The sequence below is a fragment of the Chelmon rostratus genome, chromosome 5 (assembly GCF_017976325.1).
Source record: "Chelmon rostratus isolate fCheRos1 chromosome 5, fCheRos1.pri, whole genome shotgun sequence".
Taxonomy (NCBI): Eukaryota; Metazoa; Chordata; class Actinopteri; order Chaetodontiformes; family Chaetodontidae; genus Chelmon; species Chelmon rostratus.
The window spans coordinates 15,809,230-15,824,147 of NC_055662.1; the positions used below are offsets into that span (position 1 = coordinate 15,809,230).

General features: G+C 42.0%; 3 protein-coding genes across 6 annotated transcripts; 1 reads left to right on the plus strand and 2 right to left on the minus strand.

Moving 5' to 3' along the window:
* The first annotated feature begins 300 nt into the window (after nucleotides 1-300).
* Nucleotides 301-3,375, plus strand: mrps36 (mitochondrial ribosomal protein S36). Of its 4 annotated transcripts, none has more exons than XM_041936907.1 (5): nucleotides 301-627; nucleotides 873-973; nucleotides 1,609-1,672; nucleotides 2,012-2,220; nucleotides 2,769-3,375. In XM_041936907.1, the coding sequence occupies exons 2-5, from the start codon at nucleotides 920-922 to the stop codon at nucleotides 2,784-2,786; spliced, it is 345 nt and encodes a 114-aa protein (XP_041792841.1). In that variant the 5' UTR covers nucleotides 301-627; nucleotides 873-919; the 3' UTR covers nucleotides 2,787-3,375. The 4 variants fall into 4 exon arrangements, with proteins under 4 accessions (XP_041792841.1, XP_041792840.1, XP_041792843.1 ...); XM_041936906.1 differs by having other exon boundaries at nucleotides 876-973; XM_041936909.1 differs by having other exon boundaries at nucleotides 301-599.
* On the minus strand, nucleotides 2,917-6,642 carry LOC121606536 (pyridoxal (pyridoxine, vitamin B6) phosphatase). Its single transcript, XM_041936905.1, has 2 exons — nucleotides 5,892-6,642; nucleotides 2,917-4,615 (listed from the first exon to the last, which is right to left on the minus strand). The coding sequence occupies exons 1-2, from the start codon at nucleotides 6,487-6,489 to the stop codon at nucleotides 4,269-4,271; spliced, it is 945 nt and encodes a 314-aa protein (XP_041792839.1). The 5' UTR covers nucleotides 6,490-6,642; the 3' UTR covers nucleotides 2,917-4,268.
* Nucleotides 6,643-9,720: 3,078 nt separating this feature from the next.
* LOC121607164 (UDP-glucuronosyltransferase 3A1-like) lies at nucleotides 9,721-13,731 on the minus strand. Its single transcript, XM_041937859.1, has 9 exons — nucleotides 13,612-13,731; nucleotides 13,378-13,498; nucleotides 12,494-12,657; nucleotides 12,138-12,302; nucleotides 11,496-11,704; nucleotides 11,126-11,271; nucleotides 10,846-10,931; nucleotides 10,103-10,322; nucleotides 9,721-9,988 (listed from the first exon to the last, which is right to left on the minus strand). The coding sequence occupies exons 1-9, from the start codon at nucleotides 13,643-13,645 to the stop codon at nucleotides 9,721-9,723; spliced, it is 1,413 nt and encodes a 470-aa protein (XP_041793793.1). The 5' UTR covers nucleotides 13,646-13,731.
* Nucleotides 13,732-14,918: the final 1,187 nt, after the last annotated feature.

Consider the following 14,918-nt stretch of genomic DNA (forward strand, 5'->3'; position numbering starts at 1 on the left):
TGTATTTAATCAAGCTCTCTTTTATTTTAAGTCTTTAATTGGCCTGATGTACAGTGAAATGATTAGATATCTTTGTATTTGTGCTTTGCAGCATGAGAGATTCATGGTTTACCTTGAGTACTTTTAAGTACACTGTGAATTTTCTGCCGATGACACATCTTATTGTGTAAAAGAGCTCTGCTACTTCCGTCGCCATTGATTGGACAAGCCTTGATCACCTGACTGGGTTATCCGTTTTCTGTTTTTTTTTTTTCAAGGTGGACTGAAATTAAAGATACGGTATGATGTTTGTCTTTGAACAGTAGAGTAGGCGTGTATTGACATTTTCTGTTTTCATACAGATAATATTCTAACATTTTAATTTCTTTGGGAGGAATAAAATAGCTTGGAGCCTTTCTGGACTGCGACTGGGTTTGCTTTGTATCGAATTAAGGTATTTTATTGGTCTATTTTTGTATGCCGTTTTTTGGCAGGAGGCTAACTTAACGTTGCACCCGGAGTGATAAGGCTGCAGGATGGCCTGAGGATTTGACCTAGCAGGACAACCATTGGGACAACACATCTGTCGACTGCCTAACGTTACCATAATCGCCGGAAAGGTGAAGACATACTGTAGCTAGCCTTAAGGTATAGCGAATGGAATATTATTAATTTACGACTTCTATGTTTATTTATATGCGCTCTGAAGACTGATATTTTCGTTGTATCGTTTAGAAATCAATCTCCTAATTATGCCATTCATCTGTATGCTATGAAGGGCATATCACCCTCTGCACCACCATCAGTTACTACATTCTCTGGACCACTGTGTGTTATGGTATAGACTTCACTGTTTATAATAACAACAGCGCCATCATGTGGTGTGTTTTAAGCAGCTGCGAGGACCTTTTTTATTACCGGAAGTAAACCTGAGGTCGTCATGGGGAGCAAAGTCAGCTCCAAAATGGCTGCCCCCGCCGCTAGAGTTATCCAGGTAACGTATCTCCTGATATTTAATTACTCTAGACATCTTCGCGTTGAACTCAGGGTGACGTTATGAAACAAAAATGTCGCTTTTCTGTTGTTGTGAACTGTTGATGCCCTTTTTTTGGTGAGGCCTGTTTCGGGGACGAATGCCGTCGTACCCTTGTTGATGTCCTTGTTCAACCGCAAAACACTCAGTCGTGTCATGTGTTATATCGTGTTGACAAAGCAGCAAAAAGCCTCTTACTGCCCAAATCAGTATTTACGTTAATTGACAGTTTGAGCTTTTTGGCAGCGCTGTTAGCTCAGACCGTCATGGCTGATAGCTGTCGTAAGGACAGTTCAAGAGGTAGCTAGATAACTTCCAGAGCTGTAATTGACCTAAAAATAGCTGCAGGGCACAAACACATTGTTGACAGTAAACTACTCCGAATCTGCTTTGTGCATAGTTACAAACAAATTCTTCTCACCTCCACCGTCAGTGGATACCTCAAAGACTCTGCAGATAAAACCAAAACGTATCTGCTGCATGGTGAGATACCTCATGGGGAAGTTTGTTTGTTTTGGGTGAAGTGACCCTTTAACTAACACAATTCTTAATTCACACAGCAGTTTGATTTAATGTGTGTGTGTGTGTGTTGGCAGGCTGTTAGGCCCCACACTCCTCTGATCAAGTTCCCTAAAAGACAAGACATGGCAAGGCCTAATGGTGAGTATGAAGGAAGAGAATGACCTACATGAAGGAAGGTGATGTAACTTCCTGTAACCTCCTGGCCTGTTTTACTGTTGCCTGGTCGGTTTTGTCTTTCTGTGCCCAGCTGGCCATGCATCACTTTAGGGCATCTGACTATGATGACTACATGTGAGCTTACAAGACACTGATGGAAAAACTCAGCAAGGGTTGATTGAATTTGTTCTAGAAAACTTACTTTAGGGCCAAAACAGTTGTGAGCTACCTTTCTTTTAATGTTTTTGGTTATTTCTGACTTCTTCATGCTTCCTGAGTTGCCTTTTATCTATAGTGACTTTTTCCCCTTTCCTTTTGTAGCCCAGGATGTGTTGAAAACATTAGCAGCTAACTTCCCACCACACAACGCCACGGGTTCCCATTCAGCTGCAGCGCCGCCTCCGTTATCAAGACCTCACATACCTTTGACCCCGATCCCTGGCACAGCAGACACGCTGGCCTCTATTCAGCTACTACCTGCAAGGTACCGCAGGAGACCGTTGACAGTGGATGAAATGGAGTACATCCAGGTGAGCTGACCACTTATATCTTGTGCTGCACCCAGAGCATTTAGCTGTGTTTGGCCTTTTAAAACTTAATGGGGGGGGTGGAGGTAGCGAAACAGTCCATTCCAAGTCATCACTTGAAATATTAAGTTTATCAGTGAGAACTTAACCTTTGTCCTTCGTGTAAGATAAACCTGTACAGTAACCTTTGCCCTAACACGATTTCAACTTTTGTCGGCTTTGATACTGTACATAGCGTAATGACTCAGTGTACTCGAAAACTAACACTTGATGAATAGATTGGAAGGCAGAGTTCTGGTTTGCACTGATGTAAGAAACTGTAATGGGTTTAAAATAATGGAAAAACAATGAAACATGAAACAAGTTTAATGTAACTCTGCATCCCCGTCTTATCAACGTTTTACAACTGGATGCAAAAACTAAAAATGTAAACCTAAATAAAATTAGCCTATTTCGTCAGAGTGCTTGTGCAGTGTCATGTATGATGCTTTAATTGATTGCTTAATGTAAAGTTTTTTTAATGCATGTTTCCTGCTGTTTCTTTGCCACAGCGTGGTGGACCAGAGTGACATGAAGCAACTCGATCGCTGCAACCAAAGTCCTTATCTGTTGGAGATCAGTATGTGTCTTTAATTCTGTTCCTCAGCACAAGAGAACATGATGCCACATGATGTAGAATAAACTATTACAGAAATCCTGTTAAAATGTACATATGTTTATTTTTTTTTTAGATGTTAAATCTTTATTGTATGTTAAGTTCATACTAAGGGACATTCATTGTATTACACATAGCAAAGCCATAACAAAAGCTTCTAGGTTTTCCTTTACTGGCACGGCAACTATTCCTTTCAGATTTTTTTGTTTTTGTCAAACTTTTATTTTACCATTATACCAGCTCAACTCAACATTTCTCTGATATTTAACTTTGTCATAATTAACTTGAGCTACACTTGCAATAGCATACGTTAATCCAAGCACAAGGCTCTGGTACATAGAGGAAAGTAACTGGAAAGTTCCTTTGCCTTTTTCTTTTTCTTTTGGGAGCTAAATTAAGGTTGAAAAGATGCTGGATATCAAGTTGCAATAGTACTGCGTGACATGGTGCTGAGTTCATGTGAACTACTGGATTTAAATGATTAAAAGAATATTGCGTTTTGATTGTGGTGTTCTTATCGTGCTTGATGTAGATTCGTAGACACAAAACAAATAGAAGATGAGGACATTGCTAATAACAGGACATTGATGAACAACATTGCATTAAGGACTCATTTTAGGCATTTATTGTTACCGTTGCTGGCATGCTCTATATGGTAAACATTAACAACATTGAAATTTCACAACAGTGCAGTAGCCACATTAATGTGTTACTGGTTTTCTAACTATGAGATTCAGCAAGCTGTTCATTACTCAAATGAATATTGGCACAAGTTGCACAGACATGACAGAAAGGCCAAAAGTGAAAATACACTTCACCTGTCTGACTGGCAGATTGTCATCTCAGTATCCACCAGAGCTGAGAAAAGCTCTGGTTTGTATTTTCTCCTCTTTCCACGAGTGAATCGAGGAGACGTCACAGCCAGGCAAACACACGAGAAAACAGTTCTGCGTTAGTAAGTACATGTCTGCCTTCTGGCAAAAAAACTGAACCAGCTCCTAAACACATGAATGCCGTTACTGAACAATTCATGGCTTTACAAAAATACCTCTTGATGTTCAAAACCCAATATCAAACACGTCCTATGAAGTTTATGAACAGGAAAGTGCAGTATATTCAGATATTAATATAAACACTTACAGCGACGGGGAACTGTCAAGTCACAAATGGGCACAACACTAGAAACACTGAGGTCTGCACTGGATTACTCGTTATTTTGGGGAGAATATTCTGTCTCGGTCACAACATAAACAGCGCCTTGTTATTGAGGAACATTTATACTTCTTGATAACTGGATTGGAACGGGGGTTTTTTTTTTTTTGCAAACGCCAGACTAAACATTGCACTTGAAATGTCGTAGAAGCATTCTGCTCCGTACTGGAGGCGGAAGGACGTGTCAATTGCTCTGTTCCTCCAGTTCCTCAAAAGCAGGTAAGAAATCAGCGATGGTGTCCACTACGTAGTCGGGCACCAAGTTGTGGTTGGTGGTCAGCTCACTATTCCTGTACTCCTGGGCCTCCTCGATCTGAGACACACCAGTGAGAGTGAGCATGGTGTCGAGGCCGCAGTTGGACCCAAACAGCATATCCGTCTCCAGGCGGTCCCCGATCATCAGGCACTGGGCAGGGTCCACCCCCCTGAACTGGCTGGAGATGCACTCGAACATGAAGCGGCTGGGCTTGCCGATCACAGTGGCCTTGCGACCAGAGGCCACCTCCAGGGCTGCGGTGAGAGAACCAGAACCTGGAGGGGTTAGAGAAAAGAGCCAGGTGAGGGGAAAGTGAATCTTAAGAGACATCCTCTCCTCCAACCACCTTCAAGGATGTTTGGGTGCCACTGAGACACTGACACCATACAGTCAACTGTTGTTGACAGCCAAATGGACTGTTCCATTTGAGATTTATGAATGCAGGTGGTTCCGCTGGTTTCAAGTCATTCCAGTGCAACAGGTTGTTCGAGGTTGCAGGTTCTTGAAGCTAAAGATGGATCACCAAATGGGAAAATTTGGAAACACACTGCTGGGGCCCTGAAAGACCCAGGTTCACTTAGTGCGAGTTGGTTTTCGGGAGTTTGATTAAGTGTACTCTGGCAGTACACACACCTAAAGCCAAGGGCAGGTCCTACATTATTACCTAATCTTTTTAAGATTTTTAGCGACAGGAGGGAGGTGGCAGGAAATGAGGGGAGAGAGAGGAGGGATGACATGCAGCAAAGGCTGGACTTGAACCAGGGTCACTGCAATTAAATTGAGCGCGCTTCCAACCGTTATCAACTAATCTTGAGGCCCTGCAAAAGAATTTTATTACACTTTAATATATCAGTTCATGCTTCACTTAGACAATGCGTATTCAATCCTACGAAACGGTTAGTGCTGGTTAGTATTTGGAGTTCTAGGATAAGTATACAGTAGTCTGCTGTGTGTGCTGTAAATGGTGGGCCCCTGGGTGACGGGGTACATAAACAATGCAGAGTGAGATGAATGGCAGTCATTGGGGGGCCACCTAATCAGCCGTGGTAATCCATCACAATGATCACCATGTCTATAACGCAGCAGAGACACAGCTACAGTTTGCAGGTTAACCTTAACTCTGAAGTTCTGCTGTTGGTTGAAACTCTTGCTTGTGCTTGTGAGAGGCTGTGCAGATCCTCTGCAGACATTCACACTGACAGATATACTAAACACAATACTCTAGCACAGGATGGATATTAGATGAAGCCTGCGATGTAGGTGGTAGTTTCTTCACACATTTAAATGACCTAACCTTATAATATAGATTTGCTGTTTAAGTGTGCATATAAAAGACTTCAAACAGAGGTTCTGGCTAAGGGCCCCCTGGGCCCCTGGGCCCATGGTCAGTAGGCCCTTACAGTGATGTATCAATGGTTGACACTCATACAAATACAAAAAAGACAGGTGAACTTGACTGAAACGAGCAGGATTGTGCAGAACTAAATCTCAATGGACTGAATTAAGCAGAGCCAAGCTTCAATAACCAGAGCATGATCATCACCACCGTACCTGGCAGTATCCTTCCACCTGACAGAGGGTGCCAGGGGTCGTTGTCGGTGGCCAGGAACAGACAGTCCGGGTCCCTCAGGTAGCACGAGGCTTTGGCCAGTTTGAGAAAAGTCAGTTTATCATCATGTCCCACCAGCACTGCCTTGACGTCCGGAGCCAGGGCGCAGTCGTAGATGGTGGCGTCCGGGTCGTCCGCCTCCTCCACGCAGGGGATGCCCGCCTCCTGCAGCTCTCTGCGCAGTCCGTCGCAGCCGATGACAAACACCTGTCCGCAGACCTTGACGACGTCTCTCAGGTAGAGAGCCGAGCAGTACGACGAGCTGAAAATCTGATCCAGCATCACGTCGGTGAAGCCCAGCCGGCAGAACTTGTGCACATAATTCTCCCGGGGCCTGGTGCAGTTGTTGGTGACGAACACTACGTTTTTGCCGTGCCGGATCAGCGAGCTCACCACCTTCGCCGCGCCAGTTATCGCCTTCTCTCCGTGCCATATGACCCCGTCGCAGTCGAAGAGAATGAAGTCCTTCGCCTCAAGCAGATTTCTAATCTGCGGACCTCGAATTTTCTGGCAGCCTTTGAACCCAAAGGCGCCTGCCATCCCGGCTTTTTCCCCGGTTTCCTCCGTGTTTCACCTGCTAGTGGTTCCCCATGTCAAAGGCTGGCGCATAATGTAGTGAAGACAGCGAGTAAAATGATATGAAAACAAATCAACGTCAGGAAATCACATTGCAGAGTCCTTGGTGCGGTTACATACACGGACAGCGAGCTACATAAACATTGACGTCTAGCCACGCCCACTCTGTCAACACCGACCAATCAAACTACAGCACATCAACCAATGAGGTTTGAGTGTATCACAGGCTTTTCGTGGATAACTTCCTCTAAAAAAATGCAATTGCGCCCCCCTGGCAGCTGATGGACACTTTTATACATGACATTTTATTTAAAAAATAAATGAATAAAGCAACAGCGCGACACTAAATAAAATAATCAGTGGTGGAAAAATTACTCAGATCTTTTACTTAAAATACTTTAAATAAAAGTACTAATAGACATACCATACTACAAATATTCCATTTCAAGTTTAGTATTCAAGATACAAAAATGGCCATATCTGAAAAAAATGTAAGTAATCATTATGCACAATAGCCCCTCTCTTGTTATTTAATCAGTTATATTATATTACTGTACTATATTACTTTTGACAAATTTAGGAAAGTAACTCCATAGGTTATTATAATTATCATAGTGCTGATTATGCAGAACGGCCCCTGTATTGCTGACACATTACCCTGTGAGCAGTGTATTTAATATTGTAGAATGCCTACTTTAATGTTTTTGGTTATGTAATCTACAGTAATGAATAATGTATTTTTCTTCACCAGTTGCCTGTTTGTTAGGTTCACTGAGCTAAAACTATTGCAGTCTAATAGAACAGTCCAGCAATAAATCCTACCTTCATGAAGGTTGTAATGCTTACATAAATGAGGACAGAGTAAATGTTAATAACACCTCTCAGTATAATACAACACAATTCCACCACAAACTACACCCCCCAAAATGATCATAAAGTTGAATCAACACATCTCTGAAACAGCTTCAACAAAAACTGAACATTATAACCTTCATGAAGGTAAAATCTGTTGCAGAACTTTTGTATTAGACTGCAAAGCAGCCAAATGCAGCCATTTAGATAATGTATTGGAGCGAATCTAGCTGAGCAGAGGTGTAATGTTGTAACGTACTAATACATTGTTAGGAACATAACTGATTCTAAAGCTGTAACTTTAACAACAGTTACATTTATTTGGTCATTTGATTACTATTTATGATTATTCGTGAATTAGGTTTAAATCCAAGAAGCCATGATTATTTAGTCTCAACTTTTTCTTATGTCACTAGATGGGGCTCTAACCCACAAGCAGAACATATTTGAATTACACAACACAAATTGGTTAAAATTCCAACAACTGCAATTAGAGCCATTAAACAAGTGTGCACCCAGTACCCACATTTAATGCCAGCTACCACCATGAAGCTAGGCATTTTGTTTTTGCCAATGCTAATACAAAATTCACATCAGAGCCACTACATCTCTCTCTCTCTGACTTTAAAAGATCACATAAAACTTTCAAGGACAAATCTTTTGCAGCCTAAATCAACTTTATTTTTGTGGATTTCATCACCGCAGTGCACCTGTCTTATTGATGATTGCAAAATATTCCAACTAATACCAGAAATGAAAAACAGAAGTGTAAACTAAATATAGTTACAGTATTAAAATAGCCAAAAGTGACCCAGTTTATTATTTTTGGACAGTTATCTGCTTTATTGTGTCGTATTCTGATCACTATTTCTTCTTTCTCCTCTTTCTCTTTGAATTGTTTTTCTGTTTCTTCTCAGCTCTATTATCTTCCTGTGTTCTATTTTTGCATTGGTGTCTTCTCCTTCTGCTTCATTAAAGTGCCTTTTTCTTTTTCTTTCCATTGGTCCTGTCCTGTCATGCTTCGGCTCCTTTGCCCTGCCTCTTTTGGATTGCGTGCGAGACAGAGGAAGACTCACTGGCACCTGCAACTGCCAGACAAACAGACAAATGAAAAGCAGGGAAGGAGTGGACAGCTGAATGGACAAAGAACAAGCTGCCCTAATTGGTCATTATTTTCTTGCTAATCTATATTTTCCTCCCTGCTAACCCACAACACAGATGTGAGGAGTGGGAGGGAGGACAGGCCCGAGGTTGGAGGGTGGGGGGCTCCTTCAAGGCCTGGTCCGCTCTCAACAGTGGCTTGAGCGCTGACCGTGAACATTGCTGTGCGCTTTTGTGTCTTGTTTAGAAAGGGGAAGGAGACTCAGTGGAAGCCAGCAGAGGAGGGTGTGGGGGTCAGAGTTGAGACTTGCAGGTGGTGCTGGTGGTTAATAACTGAAGAGCCAGCAGCCCAGACCGTAATGATTCCCCACACACATGCATACTCACACTTAGCAGGGGAAGCAGATTTTTTTTGAGAATTCAGGTGTATTCTGACTCTCAACATCCCAAACCAGACAAACAAAGTTTCACACAAAAACATCCTCAGCATTAATTCATCTATCCTAACACGGCTTACTGCCATTTGGAAACACAGCAATTGCTCAGTCAGGGTGTATGTGCGTGCTCTGCTTGCGTACTGTCGTCCACCCCTGCTTGCAGCGCGGCCGGGTCAAAGCAGCACAGAGGTGTTGGACATTGTGGCGCTGCGGTACAAATGAGACATCCGGTAGACACGAAGGCGCTGGGAGGGCAGAGGGCAGGACACTTGGCATTAAAGCTGTTCCACTGAAGTGAAACTGGAACTACTGAAAAGTTTAACAACAGTATTAATAGCATCAAAAACAGTTTAAAACTAATATTAAAACCCCTTTTTTCTTTTTGACTTAAATTAGATTTTTGTCATTTTACTGCTTTGCAGTACTTTGTAGCTTTCCTTTAGAAAGTTAAGGGATAAAAAAAAACTCTTTTAAAGTTATAAATTTGTCCTTAAGGGATATCATTTCTGAACCTAGTGGGGGTACAGGGGAAAGGATGTTTCAGTTCATCATTTAACAAAGCAAAGGTTTCCTGCATCAACATGCCAGACTGCTATCACTTATTTGTTTTATGTATTTAAAGATGAATTGTATGAATCAGTTTCAACAAGCATGGCTTACTCAACATGTGCAGTATTATAAGGGAGTGGGAATTCATTTTTTAAAAGTTACAATATTGGTACAGTAGACAATAAGTCCAAGATAAACAAACAGTACAGAAGTGAGGTATAAATCTGAAGTGTCCCTGAGGAAATGCTTAGTGCTGCTATTGTATTTTTTTGTGTTTCTCCCTGCTATTCTTGTTCCTACAGAAAGTCCAGCAGAGAACTAGAGCTCCAAGAACCCCCAGGGAGAGGAGAAGGGCCAGGTCCAGCAGGTATCTCTGGTACCATGGTTGCGTCAGTGAGGCCGGCCTTAAATGAGCTCCACCTCCACTGTGCAGGATGTGCTCCACCCACTGGATGAGTCGACGGGCTGGAGGGACGGGATGGGATCTGTGGATCGTGCTCAGGGACAAAGCTGAAGACTTGAACCTAGAAAAAGAGAAGTATTTGGGAAAAATAAAGAAAGAAGGAGCAGGAATAGTTACAGACATCTCTGTACTCTACTGACGTCACAAACGTTGGCCAGCTGCACCACCCACATACCTGATGTCCTGCATGAGTGTTTGAATAGTGGAGCTGAACAGGTCCCTAGTGATGTCTGTGGGTTTGATGGTGAGGCCAAGTCCTTTTGTTTCAGCCCTCACCACATTATCAAACTGGTCTCCAAACAGAGGGATCGCCAGCACAGGAACAGCATGGTACACTGCCTGCAGCAGGCTGTTCTGTCCACCATGGGTGACGAAGAGACGTGCTTTGTTGTGACCTGAGGTAAACAAAAAAATAGAGAAGACTTCATTCCTGAGTTATTTGGGTAACTGAAGTGTTTGGGTGGAGTACAGACTGATAAAACATACAGGTGTGTGCAGCCGGTCTTATACTTCAGTGTTTAAACAATGGGAAACAGATTTGTATGCAGTCTATATGAAACAAAGCACAGCAGGAAAATTACACCACAGAACAATGGTGTATGTCCATTCATGCTGTATTTGCATCTTACTTTGTTTATACTTGCAATGAACAAAACAGGTTCGCTAAACATTTAAATGCAGCATTTGAGTTTTGTGGTATTTCTTCAAATATTAGGAGGTTAAAGGGACCCAGTCTCCTTCTGCTGCATTCCTGGTCTGGTGTTTGGCAGGAATCTACCCTGAAATTCATTGTTTTGGTCTTCTTTCAGATAGTCCACAATGCCACAATGAACAAGACTTTTGGCAGTCTACCATATACTGCAACCCCCCTTTATGTTTGTACAAAGGGTTTTGGTAAGAGAGGCAGACTGTTCCTACCCAGCAGGTCATTAACGGGCAGCCAGTCCATTAGCCTGAGATTGGGAGGCCTGTCCAGTTGGGATGGCCATCGCTTGGGGTCATACCTGCATGCAAAACACAGTGGGTTTAGGAGCTTCTCATAGCATCCTGACATTAATTAAAAATACCAAGGTTGTTTTAGGATTGATTTCATCTTTTCATGAATGTTGGGAAAAAATAAAACTGTGTTTGAAATCAGTGACACAGAATGTTAAAAATTCTATTTTTTCTGCCTGTATGAATTTTGTCATCCTTTTACCTCCAGAGAACCCCCTGAGGGATCCTGGAGAAGCCAGCCACCAGCTCCACTAGCAGAAGATCCACAGAGACAGAAGAGACCATTGATCCCAGTGTCACAACAATGAAACCTGCTTCTCCAAAACTGGAGATCCACGTCTCAAGGTCCTGAGAGATCAAAAGGGTTGGGGTATAGGCAACACAGGACGTATGCAGAGGAAAGTTGCAGAATGTTGAGTAAGGCAAGATGACAGATAGATGGTTGTGAATAGGGAGGAGTAAAAATTGAGAGGGAAGTAGGAGTAAGAAAGGTGAAGAGAGTCAAAGAAGTCAGTTTGAAAACCTGAGTCTCACTGATGTATTTGGATAAGACTTGTATCAAGAGAAGAGACCTGCTCTACAGGCTTGGCAGGTTTATTCAGCAGACCTCCCACCAGCACAGTGTAGGGCATCAGAGGCTGGGGGAACTCCAGAGAAAAGTCAGTGTTGAAGGCCCAGAGTTCAGCTCCTTGATGTAACTCCTCCAGGCCACCAGGGGGTGAGCCTGACTCAAGGTGGCGCTCAGCTACTTCCCTAAATGTCGACCATACAAGTTCCTGACCTTTGATGAAAGACACAATGCACAATCAAAAATCAACAACACTGCATGCCAAATATTTGTTATAAGCCATTAAGATTTAATTATTCTAACACTTTTTGTTAAGTGGCATTAGCTTTTACTTGCTATTTGCAAATAAGACTCACAGAGCATTCTCTCACTAAGAAATGGAAAGCAGATTGATGACACAGAGAAATTTCTTCAAAATAAGATTTTTTTTCCCAAAAAAAGTAGGTTATTGCAGATGCAAATATTGTGAGAATGAAGTAAAGACAACAACCACGTGTACAATCAGCTTCAATGGAATATTAAGTCAAAAATGTATGAAGTCTAATGTGAAACGTGAGGTAAGTAGTAATTTCAAAGCCCTAATATAGAGCAGGTAAATTACAAATGAGATGACAGTACGTGATGTCCTATGTACCACCATTCTTACCAACAGGAGCCAGAAAAGAATAAAAGAGGTTCTTTGCACGACCCCAGAGGTTCATGTGGTGGGACAGCTGAGAGCTGAAAACTGGGATGTAGGAGACAGGGCTGGGGAGAGCGATGGACAGAGGGCCATTCAGAGTGCCGGGATAGAAAGCTATATAGTGGATACCTGGAGTAAAGCAAGAGAAAAGTGAACGGAGATTATGAGCTGCTGTTGATTTATTCACAGCTGTTGACAGCTGATTTAGAGTAGAGTAAAGTCAGTGGCAAGGTAAATGATATATTACTGTAGTGATGTTAAGATGTAAAGGATGATAGTAATTACATCATAAACCAAAGAGATATGAACAGCAGATGTACCAAGTTTGCGTGCCAGGATAAAGGAACAGGGGTTAAAAGCGTCGAGGATGGTGATGTCGTAGTGCTCCTTCTGGAGGAAAGTTAGCATCTCTTTGTCCTCTAACAGCTGGTCACACTGATAGGACAGATGCCCCATGAATTTTAGAAAGTTGTTAAAGTTATCCCTGAGAGAGAGAGAGAGCGAGATGAGGACATGCAGAGAGGCAAGGGGAGTGAGAAAGAACCAAATCTACATCTGATATAATATAATACTGTCAGAGACCAATATTGTCAATTATTCACATTAATCCAAAATAAGTGTTAGTATAAGATAAATTCAAGAGCCTCAAAATGCTGATGTCTGTTTCTGCACTGTAACCAAGTGTGGAAGAAATTGTTTGTTGAAGAAAACTTCTTCATGATTAAGGTGAGCACTTTACTGCGCAGCAGAAAGAGTGATGAGAAATCTCTTCTGCAGGTCAACATTAGAGTTAAGGTTTCATACTATTACATCAAGGCTAGTCTAAACTACTGGGTTGTGGGCTGGCTGACAACAAAGGTAAATAGAACTCAGGGAATCCTGGACAGGCTAATTAACAATACATGTGGATTCCATCTGCCCTAATCCCCTCAACGTATTCGCTAATGTAATATCTCTGTCTGCACTCGCAGGTGTGTGGTAAACTTAACTCATATGTAAGAGTTCAAGAAAGCTTCTGAAAGGCTAACTTTGTGACACAGTGATCTAAGCTCAGCCGAGAGCCTGGTGTCATGCAGAACAGCAGGAACTTAATCCGCCAACAGAAAAGACATTAGATATTAGGATAAAATAAAACATTTTATAGATATACATTTTTATATACAGACATTTTCTACTACAATCAGTGTCCTAACATCAGTGATACCTTCCCAGTAGAAACTGTGTTTGTTGCTGCAGGAACCAGCCATTGTATTCTTTGATGTATTTCTCTCCTAAGGACCAGGTGCTCGTCTGGTAACTGTCTGCACGGCTTGCATAGGAAAAACCTGAAATGTGCAGTCATTTACATGAAAATTTGAGTGATATGTTTCTGTGTATATATATATATATATATATATATACAGTATATGTTTGTGTGTGTACTGTACGTAAGGTTTACCTGTAATAACAGGGTTGCCCAGCTGCAAGAGCATGCGGACCTCATGGCCATGCTTGTGTAAGTTATGAGAAATTTCATCTAATAATAAGTAGTGGCTTCCTCCTGGAGGAGAGGAGAGGAAAATATGTATGGCTCACTGTTTGCAACATACATGAATGTGCAGAACATACACATACTTTCTTTCACAAACTCCTCTAACAGCCTGTAGCTATTACTCTATATTCTTGACTCACCAGTCTGGCAAGGAAGTGCTTACTCTTCTCATATTTCTGAACAAATATTTACAATGAATATCTCTATTACAAATAGAAAAAGGCACTTTAATAATTACTGCTCCACTACTCACCAATTAGACAAACAGTCAGGATCTTGGCAGACTGGAGTATTGGAAGAGCCAGAAGAGAAAACGTCCAAAATACAAACCCCATGTTGTTATTAGAGTACGCAATTGACCTGCAGCCCTTCTAAAATAGTCTTCCGATTTAAAAATAAACTGTAATGAAAACCTTTCTCTGTGAGCAACAATTCCTTGTGAGAAAGTTTGCCCTTTTTATTCTGTAATATAGCAACAAAGTTAGATCCAGTGAGCGAATGGGGCAGACAGGTCCTAAAACAGAGTTGTGATCCAGATAACTAGAGAATTTTCCACAAGAAATCAGCAGGACAAAACGCAGTGGACCTTGAATGTATCCAGTATGCTTTTTCTTGCAACAAGTGGAAAAGGTCCGACATTAAGGCGCTGATTTATTCCGTATTATCAGGAGGTTTTTGGATGCAAGTCTGCAAGTATGATTCTGTCTATATTACACATCTGAGTGGCTCTGTTTCCTCTAAAAGTCAGACACTGAGAAGTCCTAGAGCCCTGGACTTGCGGTGATAATGAAAGGGAGGGAAGGAGAGAAAGGGCGGTGGGTCAGGGAGGTGGGGGGCTCTCCAAGCCCTCGTATCAAATCAGACAAATGGAAATGTTGACACGAGTTACGTTCTCTCTAGGCTGCTGACAGAATGTGACCCCGTCTATCAGTGAGTACAGGAAAGCGCAAATCAATGATAATGACGATATTTGTTGTAACACCCGTACCTAGTTTAGTTTAATAATGCGTTAAGATGGTGTTTTGTCTTTGGTAACCAGAAAAGATAGATAACAACACTAATTACTTTATCTATATATGCCTCCTTTCTTTGAATATGTCTTTGTTTATTTCATTGGTCAAGCAGCAGTGACTGCTAAATAGAGTAGCTGCGATAACTGCTGAATGGACTGTGATAGAGTTGTGGGTGCCCTGGTGGGCAGTTGCTGGCAAGTC